The 23,763-nt window shown below is 43.4% G+C and overlaps 4 protein-coding genes across 12 annotated transcripts; 2 read left to right on the forward strand and 2 right to left on the reverse strand.

Annotated features, from left to right (window-relative positions):
* Positions 1-1,866: 1,866 nt before the first annotated feature.
* On the reverse strand, positions 1,867-11,603 carry LOC122718137 (putative inorganic phosphate cotransporter). Of its 7 annotated transcripts, XM_043942873.1 has the most exons (9): positions 6,865-7,137; positions 6,637-6,767; positions 4,443-4,633; positions 4,044-4,283; positions 3,745-3,832; positions 3,249-3,475; positions 2,973-3,122; positions 2,521-2,895; positions 1,867-2,446 (listed from the first exon to the last, which is right to left on the reverse strand). In XM_043942873.1, exons 2-9 carry the CDS (start codon positions 6,746-6,748, stop codon positions 2,258-2,260), a joined length of 1,572 nt encoding a protein of 523 aa, XP_043798808.1. In that variant the 5' UTR covers positions 6,749-6,767; positions 6,865-7,137; the 3' UTR covers positions 1,867-2,257. The 7 variants fall into 7 exon arrangements, with proteins under 7 accessions (XP_043798808.1, XP_043798809.1, XP_043798810.1 ...); XM_043942874.1 differs by lacking the exons at positions 6,637-6,767; positions 6,865-7,137 and adding an exon at positions 11,242-11,603; XM_043942875.1 differs by lacking the exons at positions 6,637-6,767; positions 6,865-7,137 and adding an exon at positions 9,352-9,382.
* LOC122718136 (glutamate receptor 1-like) lies at positions 5,989-16,332 on the forward strand. 3 transcript variants are annotated; one of them, XM_043942870.1, is made up of 10 exons: positions 5,989-6,006; positions 13,098-13,261; positions 13,320-13,643; positions 13,931-14,046; positions 14,116-14,286; positions 14,355-14,608; positions 14,963-15,171; positions 15,246-15,520; positions 15,610-15,979; positions 16,093-16,332. In XM_043942870.1, exons 2-10 carry the CDS (start codon positions 13,124-13,126, stop codon positions 16,117-16,119), a joined length of 1,884 nt encoding a protein of 627 aa, XP_043798805.1. In that variant the 5' UTR covers positions 5,989-6,006; positions 13,098-13,123; the 3' UTR covers positions 16,120-16,332. The 3 variants fall into 3 exon arrangements, with proteins under 3 accessions (XP_043798805.1, XP_043798804.1, XP_043798806.1); XM_043942869.1 differs by lacking the exon at positions 5,989-6,006 and adding an exon at positions 12,473-12,840; XM_043942871.1 differs by lacking the exons at positions 5,989-6,006; positions 16,093-16,332 and adding an exon at positions 12,473-12,840 and having other exon boundaries at positions 15,597-15,752.
* On the reverse strand, positions 15,827-16,945 carry LOC122718138 (dynactin subunit 5). The gene is made up of 5 exons (XM_043942880.1): positions 16,826-16,945; positions 16,535-16,722; positions 16,346-16,457; positions 16,035-16,239; positions 15,827-15,967 (listed from the first exon to the last, which is right to left on the reverse strand). Exons 1-4 carry the CDS (start codon positions 16,871-16,873, stop codon positions 16,042-16,044), a joined length of 546 nt encoding a protein of 181 aa, XP_043798815.1. The 5' UTR covers positions 16,874-16,945; the 3' UTR covers positions 15,827-15,967; positions 16,035-16,041.
* Positions 16,946-17,313: 368 nt separating this feature from the next.
* Positions 17,314-22,655, forward strand: LOC122717995 (protein PTHB1). The gene is made up of 12 exons (XM_043942608.1): positions 17,314-17,591; positions 17,646-17,737; positions 18,112-18,376; positions 18,437-18,714; positions 18,894-19,024; positions 19,076-19,247; positions 19,316-19,513; positions 19,639-19,881; positions 20,257-20,549; positions 20,638-20,808; positions 20,864-20,995; positions 21,059-22,655. The coding sequence occupies exons 1-12, from the start codon at positions 17,314-17,316 to the stop codon at positions 21,296-21,298; spliced, it is 2,493 nt and encodes an 830-aa protein (XP_043798543.1). The 3' UTR covers positions 21,299-22,655.
* The last annotated feature ends 1,108 nt before the right edge of the window (positions 22,656-23,763 follow it).

The raw sequence follows: 23,763 nt of genomic DNA on the forward strand, positions 1-23,763 counted from the left end.
CAATTAAAGTACAAAATTAATTTTGATTAAACCAGCATTTAATCCATGATCACAACTTAAAATATCCTCACGCACGTAAAATTTAGAATTGATAATTCTATTGAATAATCGGTTATTTTTGCTGTAACAATGATTAAAGTAAACCACGAATCTAGTAATAACTTTGGACAAAGATATAGATGATATAATTAAAATAGAAAGATCACAAAAAGACGCAGGTACTTTAAACCGATTCCTGTCTGTTCAATCAAGGATGTCATCAATACGATCAAAGATCGATTAGACAAAAATATATATAATAATAAACAGAAATACGATTAGATAATTTGAAAGATATCGAGTACATTCTATGTTGGATGTCACGGACAAATTTTCGCTTGAAGGCGAGGATAGGAAATATTATTATCGCGTTCGAGCATCTCGCGTACACATCGAATACGAACTTACGTAAATTCAAAAGTAATCGATCGACAAGAAATACCCGTAACGATGACCTGCATGTACGGAAGTAAAAAGAAAGAGAAGCAAAACAAAGACGGATATTTTTGCTTTGGTGCTCAGTCGTACGACGATTATATCAATGATGACGATGTTAATGCTGATGATGATGATGATGATGAATACTATTTCTATTACTAGTATTACTACTACTATTACTGCTATTCCTAATAATAATAATAATAATAATAATAATAATAATAATACCAACAATAATAACAACGATGATAATAATAATAATAATAATAATTAATTAATAATAATAATAATAATAACAATAATTAAAAAAAGAAAATGCATTCCACTACAAATATAATTATTTTGAATGTTTTCTCTAACACGCTTAATACTACTCTCTCTCTATCTTTCTCTCCCTCTCTCTCACTCTCTTTTTTCTGTCTTTTTCTCTTTCTTCGTATCCTTTCATTCTATTTTGTACACATTTGCATAAATAAGAAGAGGAGCAAAAAAAAAAGTTGTCTAAGTCGTGCAATTCGATAGAAACCTATACGTAAAAATATGTACAATATTTATAAACCATTATTGTATTGCGTCATGTTATCAATAACGAATCAAAAATTCTCGAATGTTCTCGCAATCGATTCGCCATATTTTTCGCGATCGATGTCGATCTAACAATACAAAATGGCAGTTGCTCGCTATGCTAACATATGGCAAGTAACGAACGAAGACGAAGACCGAAGAGATGCGAGGATATTTGCTCTAATACTGTTATCGTATTTCTCCGTTTCCTCGTAATATAAATGGGTATACGGACGTTATGCGTTTCGAACGCATCGCATTTTTCGCAAAGCACGATTGACTGTGATATCGAACACTACTACTTTTGATCAAGGAAAAAAAAAAAAAAAAAAGGAAGGAATGCGCGATCCACAAATTCAGTACACAATCACAAGAGATAAGAAAATGAAAATTTGGATCGATCGTTCCTTCCCCTGGCCTATTATTGCCACCCGTTTCTATACAATATAATGGAAATTAACGTGTCGATTTGATCTTTTATTATTCATATTCTTTGATCGAAAGGCACGTAATTTCAGTAATTAAATAAAAAAAAAAAAAAAAAAAAAAAAAAGAAAAGATACTATTATAAAATACGTAAAATTACATCTGCTTTCTATTTTTCGTTTCGCTCACTTTCTCACACGCTTATCATTCTCTCCTTTCCCGTGTCTCTCGTACTGACACGCAAGCACGCAATGCACAAATACGTGTACACACATCTGAAAACACGTGTCTTTTCTTTAATTTTAATCCGTGGTTGACGTAGGATCGTGATTTTCAACTTGATTATCTTACAAGCAAAAATATTTGCGCGCGTTTTAAATTGGCATACGAGCGAAAAAAAAAAAAAAAAAAAAAAAAAAAGGAGAAAGAAATTAGAACGATTCTTGTTGCGAGTGCAATTTGCTCGAAATATAATATTCGCGTTCGTTTCTTCTTTCTCGCATCTAGGATTTCGTCTAACGTTCAAGGATTCATGTACAACACGACTCCTGACGATTCTTTTTTCATCAACGTTTTTTCACCAAATCAAATTCTAATCATTCGAGATTACCGACCGAGACGAACAACAATACGCGATCGACGGAGGAGAGAAGAAGCGAAGGAGACAATCGAAAACGGATTCTTCTTCAGCACGGTCGTGTTGAAAAAATGAAAAAAGTTAATGAGATTGACGCAGAATGAAAAACACGTGGAGGAGGGCGCGGGAAGATAACTAGCGCGTGCTATCTCGTCAATGCTGCGTTTCGGAAACAGTTTTAACGCATCGCAAGTCTTGTTTCTCGTGTTGCCTCTCTTCGTCCTTGTCAGGATTGTCCCAGGGTTGCCGTTGTCCCGAGCCGAATATCACGTAAAACGTGGCACAGGCGATGTAAACGCCGGCCGAGATCATGAAGACGAGCCTCCATTTAGCATGAGTTGGCTGAAAGAGGGGAACAGCAAATAAGCGTTGATGACGTTTCTCCACGACGACCATTAATCTACTCTTACGCTTACCGGTCCAACGATTATGTATCCGGCCGTGATAGGCGCCAATAAACCGGCCAAGTTGGCCAAGCAATTGGTAAAGGACATCAAGATGCCGGCAAATCTCGGCGAGATATCTAAATGATTTACTTTGAATCCGGAATAGATACCACCGTTCAATCCTACGCCGATCGTGAGAATGGTGACCGTCAACCAGGAATTGCATCCCGTATAGGAGGCGGCCGCTAGGGCGATCGCTGGCCCGAACTGACCTATACTGTTCACGATTTTTCGCGTGAACGTGTGATTGAATTTTCCGCTGGAGATCATCCAGTCGGCCACGTGAGAGATCAACATCGAGAATATCCACATGGCTAGGTAAGGAAGGGCGGAAACGGTGCCGTTCTGAAACACAATTTCAATAGAATTTTTGTACTCGATACTCGTTGCACTTACTTCCTCCTTCCCATCCTCTTATTTACCGATTCGATGTCGAAGTTCAAGATTTGTTTCATGAATGTCGGTAGCTCGGTCATCAACGTTTCGTATCCGTAATTTTGACCCATGTGTGCTATAAGGATGGCCCAGAACGGTAACGATGTAACGATCGAAAACCATGGCACTGGTGGAGACTGGTAAAAAAAAACGTACGTAGAATAAGTCGATAAAATAGGAAGCGAGAAGTTTAAAAATTTTACTGCATTAAATATAATATAGGAAAATATATAATAATATAATATATGAATAGGAAAACTCACAGAGGCTCCGGCGTTGCCCCACAAGGCACTCAGGATGTACTTCTTCTCGTCTTCGGCTATACGAGGATGGCTTTCCGGGTCCTCGTAGATCATGAGTAGAAATGCTATACACCAGATGGTGCCAACGGCGCCGAATACGTAAAAGATGGAGGGCCAGCCGCCATCGAATCCATGCCGTGACAGGACACCGCTCAAAGGCATTGAAATAACAGTACCGAACTGAGCGCCTACATTATAGGAATACAAGATGTATAGAATATAATATAACATTATATAATAATGCATTTAATTTACACGTGAATTAAGACAAGATAATAGAAGTAAATATAAGAAAGGAAAGGAAAAAGAAGGAGATGGAAGAGGGAGAGAAAGGGGAGGAGGGGGAGGTAGTGTCGTTTTTTCCGGTAGATCCCAGTAGTTTACCGTGGTGATAGACGCGACAAGGCTACGCAGGTCGAAAGAATCGGAAAGATATCGTCGAAACGAACGAGCTTACCAGCGTATACGAAGGCTCCCATTCTACTACGTTCATTAGGCGGTATCCACTTGGCCAGCATCGCGTGTGTGCAAGGCACAATAGGACCCTGCAATAGGGATAATCCATTCCTAGGGGCAGGAAATACACCCGAACGATCAAAAAGCGTTCAACGAGAAAGATATTAAAGACTTTTTCTATCCTTTCCGATCGGGTCGGTCAAATTAGAGAGAGAGAGAGAGAGAGAGAAAAAAAAAAGGCGGGGGGCGGACCACGGTGCGATGCGAGATCGAAAGGAGATGCGAGATTTAATCGCTTACCTCGCCCAAACCTTGAATAAATCGAACGATCATCAGCCAATGGTAACCGGCACGTGCGGACACAGGGACCAGCAGTCCAAACATCGAATTGATCAGCATACCGATGCCAAGAAAGTATTTCGATCCGTAACGTTTCGCGAGTATTCCGAATGGTATTTGCGTGATGACGTAACCGTAGAAGAACGAGCTGAGCAAGTAACCCTGCATGGTGCTGTCCCAATGAAACTCTCCGTCATGGTTCTGTGACACAAGAAAGAAATACTGGCGATATACCTATTGGGTTTCAGGAATTGTACGCAGGATCAGTTGATTAGGAAGGATCGATCGAGATAAGGAAGGAAGCACAGAGAACAGCATTGCGATCGTTCGCAAGCCAAAATAATTTTGCGTCGTACTTACGGCTAAGGTGGAAAAATCATTGTTCGCATTCTCGTGCCCGCACTCGTTCTTCACAGGTTCCTTGCTCACCGTGATGGAGGTGTGATTGACCATTGCGACGATCGCCACAGACATATTCGTTCTCATCACATAAGCATTCGCCATACCGAAGAACAACATCAGTGTCACTATGTGACGCGACCCCACCAATGCTACAACATCGAACGATCGTTCATTAATTCAACGATTAGATATATTTAATAATAATATATTGGAAAAAGGATTATTATCGATAGAATTCGAATCGTTTATATTCGAGTCGTTTCGTGATGATAGATATTACGAAATTAAAATTCTGTATCTTAATTACGTGAATTGGCTTTAAACGATCGTGATTTGCGTAACAATGGGAAAAACAAACGTTCCGTCGAAATAATGGAATAATAAACAGTGGCGCGCAATATTGAAAGAAAAAAAAAAAAAAAAAAAAAAAAAGGAAGAATGAATGGGCGCGGAACAGCGAGACGCTGTCATGGAAGGACGCCAAGGACGCAGCAGTTTTATCCGCACGAGCGGACAAGGTCGAGCGGACAATCGCATCGCACCGATGGCTGCCCATTGACGGAAAAGCGTCTCGCGTCGCGGTTAGCCCTTTCTCCGATTTGGCAACCGCGATTCCGTCCATGCTCGACTCGTTCAAACTAGTTACGCATCGGTTATTTATAACGCGATGCTCCTGCGACGAGATGTCGAGATAATATTGCGACTTAATAATAGAATCGATGTAAGATTTATTTTTGCACGGAGAAACGATTATCGCGACGATTTTTTCTTGAATAGATAATATTATCAGTGAATGGCCGATTTTCGCTCAACGAGAAATTAAACGAGATCGTGAATCGTATATTCCTTGCACGCGCCACAATCCAAATTCGTTTATATATCGTTGTTTATTTCCGCGAATTTCTCTGACCGAAGTCTGTAATGCTATATGAAAAATATGTATAAATATGTCACGAGTTTTTTTGGGCATACGAACTTTGATCATCTCCCACCGTCCCTTCCCTCGTCCCGTTCAGTTTACGTTCTGCTATTTGAACGTGATTCTCGTCGCGTCATTCATTCGTCGAGCGCAATTTATCGAAAGCAAATTCTCGATCGTAAGGGTTAAAGAGTCGCGCTTGATAATCGATCGAGCTAATCAAATTCTTTCGATATTTTCGATCGTATATATTTCATGCACGATCATCGTGTTCTTCTCGATTCTCCTTATTTCAAGTTGAGAATGCACGTGGTTAGCGATCATTGAGCATCCACTGAGCACGTGGTCAATCGTATTCAGTAGAAATAACTTCGGCGAGCTATGTACCACGAGCTGACGTTATTGTCGTCCGTCTATTCGAAGTAACGGCGATTGTGAGGGAGTGGAGAAAGAGGCGCGGTCGAGTCGCGCACGTGACGCTTGGTCGCGCGATCTTTGCTGTGAATCGATTCGTGTTTCGAGCAGTCGACTGTTCAACCAAGTTACATTGCCTCTATTCTCGATGTCAAGACTTGATCACAGAGTCATGAAACAAATATCAAAGTCTGCAAACGATCGCATTTTCTATTCATCATTCTTCGCGAACATTTTTTTTTCTATATATGAAAAAAACAAAACGCAATTTTAACACGATCGAATGCAATGAATTCTATATATGAAAAAAAAAAAAAAATTATTACAACATAACGCATACAGCACAAGATATATATATATATATACACACACGCGCGCGCGCGCGCGCACACACACACACACACACACACACGTTGTTTCAAGTCGTTTGTGTCTCTATGCTGATAATTTTTTAATCATGAAACCACGGTCGAGTCGAATTAGGAATAGAGCAATTTTCATTTCTTTTCTTTCTTTTTTTACCATTCGAGTTTTAAATTTGACGCGTCAACACATACGCGTAGTATACGTATACATATATATAAAGAAGAGTAAAGGAAGAAAGGGAAAGGAAGAGAACATACCTCAGCGTAAATGAGGAAGAGAGCGAAGAATGACGGCGGGAGCACGTGGTTCGACGCGTGGTTTATAGGATACATCAAGTTTCGTAAACTAGTTTCGATCTATGACAGAGATACGACCTCGAGAGTGAAGATAAGCAGAAACTCGGACAGAAAGTTGCGGAATTTCGAGGTCAAAGATTGCGCGAGGTTGACGTACTTTTACGTATTCGCGCAGGTGACTCCTCTTCCTCCAGGCCAGGTTGTTCCCACACAAGCACGTGGCCATTTCGTCCTCTGTTCTCTCCATGAGGTCTGCCGTTGCCGTTCATTGCACGCTTGACACGCGCTCTACGCACACGCGACACGATACGGAAACGATATATCCGTTAGTTCGTTATTCCTGAATCTCGAATACGAACGCTAAAGAAGATGTAGAAGCAAATACCAAGTTTCTGCAATTTCCGATTGGAGGATCCCCTGCTTCGAATAGGTTGTCGCGAAGCGAGAGAAGACACTGTGTATAAGTATATACTTGCGTGCCGCTTTCAACACAGAGATATAGAGTGGTTCGCTATGTTCTTCTTATTGGTAGTTGGGGAAAATCAACACTGTTGCGCGCAATCTTTCGGCAAACACCAGGCTCTTAGTTTGCACGATGACGACGACAAAGACGACGGCGACAAAGATGATACCGCGATGATTCTACCAAAATACTTGTCCGGGCGTTACCCAACACTCACTGTGCGACAATAATATCGGTTTCTCGTCGCTATGAATCGGTTGACGGTTTCGTGGTACACCGATAACGATGATTAACAACGATCCCGTGATCAGAAGCGAGCACGCACCTGCCTCTTTCTCTTTTTCTCCTTCATGCTAGTTCGGTCGGTGTGAAGCCGGGAATCATGGAACCCAACGGGGAATGGCGGGGAGCGGTGAGACGAAGCGAATCGTCCGAGCAATTAGGTCTTTTCGACCAATCGTCGCGCGAGCATTGTCAATCCCTTCCTCTCGTTGGACGCACCAGCGCCATCTGACGTTCACAACTCGATTCCACCAATCGGAGAATTGCGCGCGAACGCACCTTCCTCTTCGCGCTGTAATTTCGAATCGCATCGTCGACAATTTTGCGATCGATTCCCCCCCTCGCGACAAACGTCTCCCGAGAATATTTGTTCGAATTCCGTGCTGTTTTGCAAGGATCCTTTACTTTTCCGACTTACGATTCGCAATGTGTTTTCTTTTTTAAGTATAAATAAGTATTATATATATATATATATATATATATATATATTGGTCGAGACAAAATATTTTCGTCCTCAAGTATCTACGTAAGAAAATTACGTAATCGGAAAAAATTGTCGGCAAAATTATCGCTTTATTATATCGCCGCCTACGTACGATATGATTGCCATTGCTTATCTTAGCGATCAACGAGATATCATAATCCTCACGTAACCCTTGGAATTTCTTATCTTTCTGATCATGATGATATTTGAAAATGCCGTAATCGCTATCACGTCATGCACTGGATTATTACTATTAACGAGGATCTATTGCTCAAGATCGAAAAAATATTTTTTCATCTCTTTTTTTCTTTTTCTTTTTTCGCTATCAGTCCAATGAATTTTCTGTTTATCATGATGAAACTTGAGAAATACGGTGAGTCATAATATCGTTAAGACGCTCGTATCCCATTTATTTAACAAAACATTGATTCGACGATTAACAACAAGGTCGCGCCGATATTTCATTTACGAACGTAATTTGATGAAACGTTGCAAGCTTGTCGATGACTTTCACGTTTCGTGTCGAATGAAGTGTCACGTCATAGATTCTCCGAAATCGAACGAAGCGATATATTTATTTATGCTAGGGATATTTGAACATTTAAAAATTTGTATTAACCGCGTCATTGCGAGTTGCGAAAATAAAAGATACGCGATGGGTTATTGATAGCATCGTGGATATCGCGTGCCAAAAATCTATTGCATTACGAGCACGTGCGATAAGTGCGTGCGAAACACGCGTATCGAGTAGTATCGACTATTCGACACTCGAGTATTTCCCCGTCGTTTGTCCAACGACGATCGAACGAATTCGATTTTTGGACGTAATTATTTAATTATTACATCGACGATCATCGAAATAGAGAATCATGATTTTCGAGAAACACGTAACACGTTTCCATTTTTTATCGTATCGTTACGTAACGATTCGTACGATTTGAATTCAATAACGCGTCGATAAGGAAGAATCGACGCGTCTATTACCAACTATTGGACGAAACGGAAGTTCGTTTCGGACGAACGTCGGTCGGTAATAAAAACATAAATTTTTTTCGATCGACCAAGATATCTCTGGATATCTACGCTCGATAATTAAGAAAACAAATCAATCGTGTATCGGATATAATTTTTTTCAAATTTTTGAATCGTTTCGATGGATAAACGATAGATAAAAATGATCGTTGACTCGATTTTCGAAAATAATTTCCTCCTCGGTATAAGCAAACTCGATGCAGTCGTTTATCTCGATATCAGGTATGCACCCGTGTGTGTCAACAGGAAACGCTTCGGCCCCTAAACGCGTTATTCACTTAGTAAAGTGGAAAATAACGTCCGCCTCGAGCGGAGAACGAAATAACGTGCACGCGCGAACGTAACTGCGCCGGAAGCTTTCGACGAAGCTCGAAATTGAAAGTAATGCGTCCGCTTTGGGGAAATAATCAGGAATGGAAACGATTTCGTTTTGGAATACGTTTTGTAAATCTTTCCTTCCTTCCTTCCTTCAATCCCGAATCTGCGATTTTCGCGATTTCGTTCATCGTTCTATCGAACCAAATGGGCGAAATAGGTCGAGATTCAAATATCGTATCTATACGTATAGTAGTTGATATTTGCAATTGGAAATCGCACATGATCATACACACCTGTTATCGCGTGCATCGGCACGAGGGAAACAGAGAATTTTGATTCGCGCTATCAAGGATCGATCATACGACGATTATTGGAATTCCGCGCCGATTCCTCGCTCTACCGATCAATTGTTTCCGCCTGGTTGCCCCTTTGCTATTGGTTACACTTTTGTTATTCGTTCGCTAGTTCGCTCGGAGAAAACACGATTACGGAGGAGAGCGCGGGTAATGTTTTATTCACAAGAACTAGACATGGGAGCGACCGCGTTGTTGAAACGAATAAATGCCTGTTCCTTCTTCGTCGAGTGTCAGTGTTATCGAATCGAATCGATCCGCTCGATTACCGACAGATCATTAGTCCGCCGAGATTATTTTAAACATTATTCGAGGATTAGAAATCGGAAAAGCACCGTGGAAAGTTGAACGAAAGCGGCGGTTCCATTCCAGCGAAGGCAAAATTGATCGGGAAAGTTTTTTCGCATATTTTTCGCCAAACACCTACGCTCGCTTGTTATGGTTATAACAATTTTCAAACCGGATCGAACGAGTTATCTATCGGTGCCCGTTCATTCCGGTTTTCCTCGTGTCCTACATCGTTTCGAGGCTCGCGGTTCGCGACTCGTCGCGCGCATTTTCGCAAGAGTGAGGGGTGAGGGCGAGTAGAGTAGATCATCGACTCGATAGGGAGACTATCTATCTAACGGATATCGTTCGCGAATCCACTTGATTCGCCTTTGTTTCGAAATTCGATGTCCACTTTTAGATAATTGTTCCATCGTTGCTCGCACGTGCGACGATTAGAAAAGAAACGAGACCACGCCGCGTGCGACTATCGTCGAGACGTATCGTAGAAACAAGAATGTTCGACGGATAAGATATCTCGGATCCTTGTAATTGAAAAATAAGAAAGAAGTCGCGATAATTGGTAAATACGCGAATATGTGATCACGTTCCAAAGTTCATTCGAAAGATTCGAAAGATGGAGAGGAGAAAAAAAAAAAAAAAAAAAAAAAATCCGGAAAAAGAGAATGAAACGCGTTACCGGGGGGGTTTTTCCTCGATCGATCCCCGCGATTCGAAAAGATCGGCCTTGATCGCATCTGGACCGTGTGCGATATCCTTGGAACACGGTCGAGTCGTTACCGCGGTAACGAGCATAGCTCTGCACCGCTCGTTCGATCGAACGTAATCCGCCTTTGTGTATCGCGTCGAGGATTAACGCGAAAAACGATAAAACCACGGTCGCGTATCTTTTTCTTGGAAAGGAAAATTTATTTCGAGCGACACAATAGCGCGACTCCCCCTCCCCCCTTGCCCCTCCCCCTTGCACGGAGTCAGCCTCCCGCAAGGCACGTACCTATCGTTAATTTCACCATAATTCTTAAAATGTCAAGGTGATTACGCGAGATAGCGAAACGTTTCGTCTCGACGTTTCATTGTTGTAACGTTTGCGGTACACGGATACATTATCGGATACGTCTGAAGAAACGACTCGACGAGCGACGAAAACTTCAGAGGAGACTCCCCCCTTTCCTGTTTTTCCCTTTTTTTCCCCCTCCTCTCCTCTCCGCTGTACGTACACGGCGTACCCGATTCTCTCGAATCGGTGGTACTCGAAGACATAAAGACATTCACGGGGTTATGCAAATACCCCGTCTACCTAACCGTTTCTCGTTACGTAAAACGGACACGAACAACACATTCACGATTCGAGTTTGGTGTAGTTTCTCTTCTCTACCTTTACCTGTATATTATAGTATTCGGACAACGGAAACACGGCAAATAAACGGATCGATATTCGACGAAGCGGAAACGAAAATGAATATCCACATATATACACACACGTATACATACATACATACATACATATATATATATATAAATACATATATAGGAAAAACTCACCGGATGGCGCGGGAACTTGGGTCTCGAACACCTCTGGAGGTTTCTTGAGATCGGACTTGCGATCCACGGGGATCCCGTTCTTGGACATCTGGCCGCTCGAAGGGATCTATCAAATCGTTGTCTTCGATAAACTCGATCGAATTTCCTCACGAAAGTGGCGGTGGTGCGAAGGTGGTGCGAAGGAAAGCGAACGGCCGCCGAAGTGTGACGCGTCGCGTCGCTCTCGCAGCTACTGTTGGAAACGGTGCCGAACTCGCGACACTTAGCCGCGAACACCTAGTGGACGTCGACCAATTAGAACACGCGATTCGAACCCCACCGATCGCCTCCCTCCCCCACGCGTCGATATCGCCTCTCCCGAATCGGATCGTCGCCACGGGAAATCAAAGAATTTCGCCTCTTCGAAATTCGTTTTCCATTCCCTCTCTATCTCTCTCGATCCCCGCCTCGACCTCGTGCTCATCACCGCGTTTTCCAAACACAAGATGATCCGTAATTATTCACGTGACCTAAAATCGCGAAAACTCGATCGAGACTTTCTTCCATTTGCAGAGAGCTCGAGCTACGATTTATCACGTATTCCGAACACGAGTTCGTGTTCCATCTCCCCGTTTAAACGGAAAGAGAGAGAGAGAGAGAGAGAGAGAGAATCAGAGAATCGAGACGAAGGATCGACAAACTCGTCGTCGATACATGATGCACTCGTGATGCGCGAGCGAGCTTTCGCCCAAATCCAATGTAATCCCGTGCACGCGTAACCGATAGAAGACGCGATGCGATTGGTGGAACGGTCGTAAAGCCTGGCCGTTTAACTCGAGCGGACGAACGAGCGGCCGTCGATTAGGACTGCGCGGTGGGCTCGACGCACGTGTCAATCACTAACTCGTCACGCGATACACCGATGAGAGAGGACCGCGCGCAAGGTCTCTTAGCGAGATGGCTTCCAGGTGATATACCCCTCGCGCTCATCCTCCTGCCACGCGCCGTTTCTACCCGATATCATCTCTCCACTCGTCTCCACGATTACTATTTTTCCCCGGATAAATTGCCTCTTCCCAACCTCTAATCGTCTCGATCGTAGATATTTATCGCTACGACTCGCCGATTTATCGATCGGAAACACGAGTAGCTACTTCACGCCTCTATTCTCGATTTACATCGTTTGCACGGATACACCGTCGTAACGTTGTACACGAGCTTGGAAATGTCTTTTGTGTACCTAATAATTTCCTCGAAAAAAAAATTAGAAACGAAATTGCAGTGTCGGATAGCATCGTATCGATTGAATTCTCTCTGGTATTATCTATTCGACAACTTGCATTTTTCTCCGAATACGATTCGAAATCCGGTGAATATTTTAGATAACGAACGATGTGTGTATGTGTATGCAATGTCCGAAAGTTTTCCGAATCAGTCATCGCACGATTATTTCTTCGAACGATATGCTTCTCGTCCCGCGAATTCTTCGCTCGTTCGTGGCGATCGTTATTATTCGAGAAACGCTCGCGTTCGATTCGTTGGACCGATTACTCGAGGACGCGATCCCTATTTTATTTCCACCGGTCAGAATATCGTTGCATCTCTGTCGACTCGAGCAAGGTAAAAAGAGAGGAAAGAAGACGCGTTCGAAATTAATTCTTTTTTGTTCGGTCGAATCAACAAGACGATTTAGAACTTGAAATGATTTTATACACATAAATTAACGTATAAAACTTTTATATTTTAATATTTTATGTATCAATTAATTTTTATACGTAAATTTATTCATGAAGCGATATTCTAAAGAAATATAATAAATATTCGAATTATCGCATTGATGCAAGTGGAAAAAGTTAATCGTCGCTTTGATTTCGCAGAGGACGCGATCGAATTATCCAAGAAGATGTCGAGCAAGCGTTTCATTCACGAGATTCATCGGGAACTCGATGGATTCGCGGCACGGACGCACGATATTTGGGAGCATCGAGATTTGTACGTGTTGGATTTGAATTGCGATTATGCGATTCCATTGTTGCGAGCGGTACGTATATATTCTCGAATCCTGAAATTGGACCGATGAGTCATGATTCGATTCGCAGGCGAACGGGACAGGTATGTTCTCCGCGCCGATAAAATGGCTGTTGCTTCGAGATCGATCGTCGATCGATGGAGATTCGACGGACGAAAGAGAAACGTTGAAAGACATGGCCGTATATCCTGATAGCGAAGTGATCGTCGCGAAGGAAAGAATGAACGGTGTCGTGGAGATAAGCTCCGTGTACAGACCCAGTCGTTTCCACGAGACGATCGAGGAGGATCGAGGGAATTGGACGATCGAATATGGCGTACGAATGCGAAATTTATATCCCTCGTCGCGACGAAGAAGAGATCTTCGACGCACGCCGTTGAAATCCTGCCTCGTGGTATTTTTCCTGATTATATCGATCGATCACGAGCTCACCTTAAGGATTAGCGAACGTACGCGACGTGCAAAACTTCGTTCGTTTCATTTCGGATTATAAAGTAATTGACTCGGTCGATAAATACGACGCGATAAGTCGATCGATAAGATATCGCCTCTTGAAGAGGGATCAGAGGAAACAAAGAAGTTGGAATGCTTCTCGAAAGAACATGATGCGTCCGCTGATCCGTTCGGTAGAGTGGAAAATTTACAGACATGGACGAATAAATCACTCTCTCACCATCGTAGATGACCGATCCCGATACGATCAACCATTTAACTGATTACGAAAATAAGCATATAGATCCAGTTACGAAGGCCAATTATCCTTGGATAATGCACATAGCGAATCGAATGAACGCAACGTGAGTCGTTTCTTCCTCTCTTTCTCTCTCTCTGTTTGGCGAGTCATATCTTTAAACTTGATTATTTAGAATTAGCTTTCGCGTAACGGATAGCTGGGGATATCGAAGCGAGAACGGTACGTGGAGTGGAATGACGGGGATGTTGCAACGTAGGGAAATCGACATAGGCGGGACGGGAACTTTCTTTATTCCACAACGTATCGGTGTGGTAGATTATATACAACTTTACACGCACACCAGGTAACCTCTTTTTCGCACTTCTTCACATAGCGTAACTACTTTGACCGACTATATTTCCGTCACTATAGAGCATGCTTCATCTTTCGTCAACCTTTGCTGTCCACCGTCAGCAACATATTCACGCTACCGTTCCAACGATCCGTTTGGATAGCGATCGCAGTTTTTCTCTTGCTGTTACTCGGATTGCTCTGTTTCTCCACCAAATGGGAGTATCGAAGAGGTGCATCAACGAGCACGGCTCGATATTGGCAACAATTCAATCCAGCCGAACAAACGGTTAGCGATAACTTGATGGTTATATTGGGAGCGATCGCGCAACAAGGTAACCTACCGCGTTACGGACGATTATATATATTATATTATCGTCATTTATCGCCAAATCCTTCTTTTCTTCGTTTCAGGCAGTGATGGGAAAATTTAATAATCGAAATTACGAATAAAGTTATTTCGATAAGTTATTTCGATAATTTATTCAAAATGTAATAATAATAATTGTAAAAGCTGTAGCGTAAAACGGCTGAGAATTATATAGAAAACGGATCAATTATAACGTTATTCGAATATTTTAATATAAGTAGTCACTTGAAGTAACTTTATTCGAAATTTTTAACCAGCTACTTTTTCAACGGATTAACCTTATTTAAGCTAACCTAACTTTTATCAACTCTGGTTTCAGGATATTCTTACGAGCCATATCGCGTTCCCTCGAGAATAGTTACCTTGATGCTTTTGATCGCAGCGCTTAATTTGTACGCCTCTTACACGGCAAACATCGTCGCTCTGCTTCAATCGACCACCGACTCTATCAAAACGCCGGCCGATCTGTTGCACAGCCCGTTGAAATTAGGCGCTCAAGACGTGGTATATAGCCGACATTATTTCAAGGTACACTTGAGATTTTGAAAAATTTTTCCACGCGTATGATAGACGTCGAAATTTCTGTCTTGATCTATACACAGAGTTTTCAAGATCCGATACGAAGAGCGATAGTCGATCAAAAAATCGAGCCGAAGGGTCAAAATGGTTCGTGGATGTCAGTCGAAGAAGGTGCACGCCGCGTCAGAAACGAACTGTTTGCGTTTCACGCGGAACGAGGCGCCCTCTACAAGATCATGCAGGAAACGTATTTCGAGGATGAGAAATGTGGAATCATGGAGATAGACGTAATGAACATGTTGGATCCGCTTCTAGTCATTCAAACTCGATCCCCGTATTTAGAGATCGTCAAGAACACGTAAGATAGAAACGGCATGCGAGCGATTTAAACGACTTATATATATATATATATATATAATCAGTTACACTTTTAGTTCGTTTTCGTAGAGCTCTTCTATTGAGAGAAACCGGGCTCAAAATTCGCGAAGACGTCCGGCTGTACACGAACAAGCCCAAGTGTCATGAACGGAAGAGCTTCGTTAGAATAGGTTTCACCGAGTGTTACTTCGCGCTGGTCGCGTTAGGTTATGGGACGCTTCTCAGTCTCGTCGTGTTGGCGATCGAAATCGTTTGGCATAAAAAAATCCAGCAAATTCGTTGGGGTCGAACATTGAAGAGTAACGATGCAATGACTATCGCGACGTGGAGCAAAGCTGTTCCGTTCGAATTCGAATTTGAGGAGAAGGACGAGCATCCGACGACGAGAGAGGGGATTCGATCGATAACTCGATTCGATTCGATGAACCTACGTAAAAACGTAAATGAATAATATTTTTTTTTTCCAATTACAAGCTAGTTCCGTGTATACGTACAAACGAGTTAAGCAGTAGACGGTAAAAAGTGTTGATAATAATTCTTGGTAAATTCTAGCATGAGGTCGAGAGTGCACTCGGGTAAATCTTCGACGCACTTGGCAGGATTGCCGGCGAAACGAGTGAACGAGGGAACTACGGTCTCCGGTGGAACCACAGCTCCATCCTCGATGTAACAACAATCCTTCAAGACGCACCTCCTTCCCTGTGTAGTTGAAAGAGCACTTACGATTCTTTCTCTCTCTTTCTCTTTGTGTACTATATACGTACGAATAAATTCTTATGTTTGCGCATGATATATCGATACGTACGATCACCGCATTTTTTCCAATGTATATGTAAGAACCGACGATGGCTGCGTTAACCACTGCTCTTTCTCCTACGAAAACATGATCACCCATCGTCAGAGGGAAGAAGGCAACGCTGAGGAAACGAGACGAACGAATATGTATATCGTTAACGTATCGATTACGAATTGATCGAATCGATTGATTACCAACCCTCTGCTGAACTTTTTGAACGGTGGCCTTATGATGGCGTTCTTACTGATGATACAATAACGTCCCGTTCTCACGTTCGCCAAATCGCCCCTGATAATAGCATCCGATTGTACGATCACTTTTCCGTGCAACACAATATTCTGCGATCCGCATAACACTGTCTGTCTGCTCACTTTATTCCCCGATGCCTGAAAAACATTAAAATCGAAAGAGAGTGGAAGATGAAAGAAGAGGTTAGGTATATTCTTTGCCATTGCCGAATACCGTTCAACGTTTCGTTCGTTTACTTACCGTTTCCACGTATTCTGCCTTGCTGTAGTAAACGTCTTGCGGTTCCATATCGTTGTTCGTAACTTCGTCCAACTTTCCTCGTCGCTTCGAAGAAGAAACATCGATCGAACTCGGAGCGCATACACTCCGTTATATGTCAACGACGCACATACTTCACACTGTAAAGTTTCGCCATCTACCAATGAGATGGACTAACTAACGAAGCCGCAGCGGTAAATTCGATTTTCAAGATCAAAATCGAATCGTTCGTTAATAATCGCGAGATAACATTGAATCGATAAGAAAAAAAAAAAAAAAAAGAAAAAAAATAATCAAAAAATCGCTCGATTTTAAAATTTTCAATCGAATGAATATAATAATTCCGACCTTGATTACGTAACGATCGATTCGAGCACGATGTTGTGACGCATCGACTCCATGGTAACGATGGGAGAAAAAGGAAACAGAGAGAGGTAAGTATCGCGTTTTCTATTATTCAAGATAGGACGATGTCGTTGTTCAAGACGAAAGAATGGTGGCAAACGAGATGCGGAGCAAACGAGACTTTCGACAAACACAGCTTGATGGCAGCGCCGTTGTTCGGGAAAGAAAGGCACCACGATATCATTGTGGTGACTAGTCACGATGGTTACCTAAGGATGTACGATCCGTCTTCTCGATGGATAGATGAAACGAAATCGCCGACCAACTACAAATCGACCGATCTCATGATCGAGAAGCGAGTCGGCGATTGCATCGTGGATGTTAAAACGGGCAAATTCGTTTCGTGAGTAGTACACGAGTATTCGAAACAATCGAAGGTTAATTTAAACAATTGCAGGGGATCGCAGGATTCACGGCTAGCCGTGTTGACCGATTCAAAGCTGCTCGTCTACGATATGATTCTAATCGAAGGATCTGAAACCGAATACGGTACTATTCCTTTCCCTCTTTCTCCCATTCTCATAATTTCACGATATACACCTAAAATTATATTACCATAGTACTATAAACTAAACTAAACTATACTAATAAATTATTCAACCAGAAAATATATTTAGTTTATTAGAAGTTTTAAAAGTAAGAAAAGTGTATATACAGTAATTTATTGTTGACAATGTTGAAACGTTGTATAAGATAAGGATAAAAATACATTATATTTTCCTTTGTAAATTGAGGAACGAGTATATATGTATGTATATATATATATAGATGTTCTGAAACAATCACTGAAGAAAAATTGGCGAAAGAGCTAATTTTTCTCTCGGTCGTCTCAGATGGAATATAGGGAGCGTTTCGATCGACAGGGGATCGATGCGAGTTGAAGATCAATTACGAGCATCGATTGCCGAGGTTCCCGGCCTCGTTGACGGTTGGGCCATTCGGCGGGGTCCGCGGCAGGGATTTTCTCTGCGTTCAATGCCTGGACGGTACTCTTTTGTTCTACGAGCAAGAGGTGTTCGTGTTCAGCCAGACGAGGAGGAATCAATTGCTGGCCGAGCCGATCGTCTACGTATCCCGATACGATCTCTTCGTGGCCGCCACCTCCTCCTGGATACTCGAATGTCACAGGCACGTGGATTCCTTCTAGCTAGCTTGAAAGAGGAAAAACTTAGAACACCGTTTGCCCAGGTATCAAAGCATGGCTGAGTGGTCGAGGATCGGTCACAAAGACGGGGACGGCGTTGAGGAGGGGCATGGAAGATCCAGCAGCAGTTTGGAACCGGATTGGACGTTCAACATCGGTGAACCAATCCTCGGCATCGAGACTGTCACTTTGACTAGTTTCGAGATCGGGATTGTGGTACTCGGCGAGAGACATCTCTATTGTCTAAAGGACAACTGCGCCTCGGTCAAATACGCGAAGAGGTTCGAGTACAGGCCTGTCTGTTTTCGAGCTTACGTAATCGGTAATAATAATAATAATAATAATAATAATAATAATAATAATAATAATAATAATAATAATAACAACAATAATAAATTCGATGAACACCTCGAAGAAAATACTTTTATATATCTTTTATATATTTTATATATATCTTTTGTTATTGTTATATATTTTTCGTTATTGGAATTTCTTTTTCAGAACCGGACGGGAAATTGATGGTGCTGGTGATCGCCGACACGGGTACTCTGATGATCTACGAGGGAACCACATTGAAATGGTCGGCACAATTGCCCTTCACACCTGTCACCGTGGCCAGGGTTCAACTTCGGGTGAGTTGAAAATAGAGGAAGAGGACAAATTATCAACGCACTATTTTTCAGCACTTGGAGGGCGCTATAGTCGTTCTATCGGCGGACGGTCGGTTGGAGGCTTGCTACCTAGGCTCGGAGCCGAGTTTGTTCGTCGCCCCCCCTCTTCACCCGCGCGGCTACGATTACGCGGCCGCTGAACGAGAATTGTCGAAGCTGCGAGAGTGTGTGTGTACGAGGAAGGGTAGGTATAGCAGTTTCCTAGTTTTCGCGATTCGACGTACGAATCGATCGCGATGCTTTTTCGAATAGAGGATCGAACCAGCGACGCTGGAGCGGAGGCGGAGCTCGTAGTGACGATAAACGCATCCATGGACTCGGATCCGTCGCCCGTTTGCGAGGTCGACGTACAATTGTCCTCGTACGCTGCTCTTCGCGACGTTCAGGTTTGCGTCCACGTTTCGAAACCTTTGCTCGCCGACGTCGATTTCTACACCGTGCCCAACCTCTGTAAGCGAATCTCTCTCTCTCTCTCTCTCTCTCTCTCTCTCTCTCTCTCTCTCTCTCTCTCTCTAATCTGGTGCAGTCTCTACTACTAATTCTGTCGAATTTTTAATTTTTAATTCGATTTTCAGACGAGAACCACTCGAGGAGGACGGTGGTGAGCGTGGAAGGGGATTGGCCGTCGTACACGATGGACGTGACCGTGGTGGTCACGTATAAGACGGACGAGGGTGTGTTGCGAGCCGTGAGAAAAATCGGCCAAATACCGATAAAAATGGCGTTGAGAAGCTGCCCGCCCGAAAAATCCTCCTCCTTCGTGACCGTCGTCAAAAGCAACGCTCCGTCGACCCTCCCCTTCACCCAACTTTTCCCCGGTATAATAATAATAATAATTCCCAAATAATAATAATAATAATAATAATAATAATAATAATAATAATAATAATAATAATAACGCTCGCTTTCAAAGAAATTTTTTATTTCAAGGATCGAGGAAGAATCGTTCTTCCATCTGGGATTAATAAAATTTAACAATTGAAATTAAATAGAATAATAAAAATTACTTCGATAATTTATCGTTCAAATAATAATTGGAAATAATTTTTGTAATGCAATCGAGATAATACAATAGAAGAAGCAACTATAATAGCTACGAAATATTATATAAATATTATTCAAGCATTTTAAATAAGTAATTATTCGAAATTTTTAACTGGTTACTTTTTCCAACGGGTTCTAACCCTGTATAGAATTCGCATGGGCGGACGAATCGGCGCAGAGACAAGGTTGGAACGCGGTGGGGCTCGGCCACGTGAATTCGGATCGCAGGGTAACAGTGGTGTCCAGCGTGGCGAATTACCGCGTCCAGTCGAGCGACGGGTCGTCCTCGACCTTGATCGTGCGCCGATTGATCGACAGATGGGCGAGGAAGAAGGGAGAGGGGGGAAATGTGGGGGCGAACGTGGGCCAGAACCACGTTCGATCGGTGCATCAGAGGATGGACGATCATTTCGCGGCTCGGCGAGAGATCGAGAAGATAACGGTGAGATATTGAAAAAAGACGAGACGAGTTCACACACCCTCGTTTCTCGTTCGCACGTTTCCGTTTCCGTTTCCGTTTTCGAGGATAGAACGAGATCGGATTGTTGACCAATCAGTTGAGGAGTATCGCAAGAAAGACGGTAAGGATCGTGAGAGAGAGGAACGAGCGATCGTTGACCGACACCGGCTTACCCTTCCTCTTCGAATCCACGTGCAGCTCCATCTTCGCGCGCCTCGAGGATCTCGCGAAGGCACGAGCGGTAAGTCGAATTTGATAATATAAAATTACCCGTTTATTATTGATATTCGAAACAGAAGCGGGAGCGAAGCGGGCACGAGCTTCGATGCAACGTCGAATTGTTGTTGGCGTTGTTGCGATCTAATGTGGCCGAGGACAAGTACGAGGCGCTGAGGACGGCTATAGGATTCGAGCCGTCCGATCGAACGGTAGGTAAAATAGAATTTTCTTTTATCCATATAATTTGTATATAATCGAGCCCGATCGGAAAGGATTGGGAGGAGATCGCGAACGCGGGACTGGCCGCGTTGCTCAAGTCCGTGTCGAGGAAGAGCGGTGGATTTTCGGAGACGAGATCGTGCACGTGGACCGGCTTGGTTCCAATAACGTCCGAGAGAGAGATGGCGAAACTGAAGACTCGGCTGAGCCACGCGATAGGACGACTCGGTGCCTCGAGGGAATCGGACATCGCGGAGATCGAGAACAACGATTTTCCTCCAGAATCGGCGTAACCGAAGAAGAAACCGAGGCCGAGTGATTCGTCGTCGTGATTCATCGTGGCGCCGCGATTCCGCTTTCCCGACTGGTTAATTAATGGCGAGGATGACGGCGAGGCGACTAGAGAGAGATCGGACGACTCTGTTTTTCTCGAACGCGATGATATAATCGGTTAATAGGTGGAGACGTTACTTTTTCCTTTCGCTCGCCCGTGTTGCGGATCGCGCGGAAACGCGATGGTTTCCGATTGCGAGGGGGCGATCGATCGGCCAGGGTTAAAAAGGAGGGCGGAAAACGAGCGATTGTAACCGCCTCCGGAAGCGATTGATTGCGAACGCCGCTAATTAGCTCGCCATATACCGATAAAACCTGCCCCTTTGCCTCCTCGCCTCTTCGCCGCTTGGCGAGCGAGAACGGCTTTGAGCCGCCCCTCCTCTCTCCTCCTCCTTCGCCGCCGCCTTCTGCTCGGCCAGGCTGAAGCAGGATACGCGGCTCGTTTCCGGAAACGCGATCGAGATTACGCGCCGACCATACGCCGCAACCTTCTTCCTTTTTCACGGCTCGAGATTGCGTCGCAACTCGACCTCAACAACGTTCCCGAGTTTCAATTTCGATCGACAAACAGGACAGGAATCGTGGAATTTTGGAAATTCTCTTCGATTTCATTGTTCCGATTATTTTTCTTGCGAATCGCGGCCGATCTCTCCGGCAACGGTCGGATGCCTGAGACGAGAGAGAAAGCGACGTTTTATGGACGTTAACGGATCCATAAATCATCGGTAAGCATCGGTAGTGGTCGAGGACTCGAAAGATAAGATCGAACGAGAACGCGTTAAACGACGATTAGCAACGGTGGTCCAAGGTCGAGAAGCGAACGGCCTGTAAACGGGTGATGATTCGTGGAAAACCGAGAGGTTGCGTCGTAGAATTGGAAAAGAAAATAAATTTCGAGTCAGAAATGGCCGTGTCTGTTCAACGTTCCAGTCCCGTTTATTTCGAACAAATATCCCGATCGAACTATGTTTACGATTCGAGCGTTTCGTGTATACTTTGCTAGCGTTGGTCGCGCTATGCTATTGAGAGGGAGGGGGAAGGGGAAGAGGAGGAGGAGTAATGGACGACGAAACGTTCGTTTCGAAAGAGTCGAGATATCGCTCGCGGGGCAACGATATACCCGCTTACTCTTCAGCCTCGACGTCTTCGCGTCGACACATAGCGACCGATTCGAAGGAAATGTCTCGCGTCGTAAGCGAAATTTCTCCAGGGACCGTGCCATTCGAGATTTTCACACGACCTTGGGCTCGTTATGCGAAAGAAAGTAAAAGCGATTGCGTTCCGTTCCTCTTTCACCTTTTCATCTTTACACCACGATATTTTCGAAACAAATCCATCTTTGTAACGATATAATAAAGATTGAATTTGATTGAAAGAAAGATAAAATTGATTTCTATGCATCGATAGAATTTTTCTAAATTTCCCGACTGTTACGCGTCGTAAGGGTTTGCATTTCCACGAACAATGGTAATGAGATAGGTAGAAAGGTATATAGATAGATAGATAGATAGATAGATAGATAGATAGATAGATAGATAGATAGGTAGGTAAGTAGGTAGACAAGTAGATAGGTAGGTAGATAGATTGGTAGGTAGGTAGATAGGTAGGTAGAGAGATAGGTAGATAGGTAGTACTTGTTAGAAACGTAAAATACTCGGTGGTCAAGAAGAGCAGAAAAGTATCGTCGATAAACATCTTCGATATGTACAATAGCCGAGAAAGTAAGTAAGCGTCGTTTCGTCTCGGCCAAGTTACGGAAGAAGAAAGAAAGGGGTGCATAGTTAACGCGTTTTTCTTTTCGCGTTTCGGCTCGAATCGAATGTAGTAAAAACTCGTTAATGGTATCGAGGTTAACGTTCGCGTTGCTTCAAGACGAGAACGCTGTTTGCGCGGAATCCTTGATATGTCGACACCGGATATCTCGTAAAAACGCGGTATTATTGAATGCGCGCGGACCGATACCGATTATCGAAGTAGAACACCGTGGATAGAATGGTCGTTATTATCGAAAATTGGTCGGAGACGGATTCTCGTTTGGAATCTCGTCGGATCTTGGTTCTTCGCGTTTCAAACGATCGATTTTCCAGCTTGGTATTCCGATCGAGCGCAGAGACAATCGCGATAGCCTCGCTTCTTTTCCTTCCCTTTCCTCTCTTCACGCCACCTCCACTGGCGAATAAAAAAACTTTTTTTTCTTCTTACTCTTCCTCTTCGCCCCTCTTCTTTCCACCTTTCTTGGCCGGTTCTCGGCCGTCTATCTTATCAGTAGTGGTGGTGTGTAGAAGGGTCAGCGATGGACCCAAATAGATTCGATTCGCGCATACATCCAACGTGTAACACGGGCGACGAGAAACAAACGTGAAAATTTCGAACCGATGGGTAATCGAATCGGCACGTCGTTAACGCAGGGACGAAAGAGAGAGAG

The sequence above is a fragment of the Apis laboriosa genome, unplaced genomic scaffold (genome assembly GCF_014066325.1).
Source record: "Apis laboriosa isolate Shangri-la unplaced genomic scaffold, ASM1406632v1 scaffold5_cov152, whole genome shotgun sequence".
NCBI lineage: Eukaryota > Metazoa > Arthropoda > Insecta > Hymenoptera > Apidae > Apis > Apis laboriosa.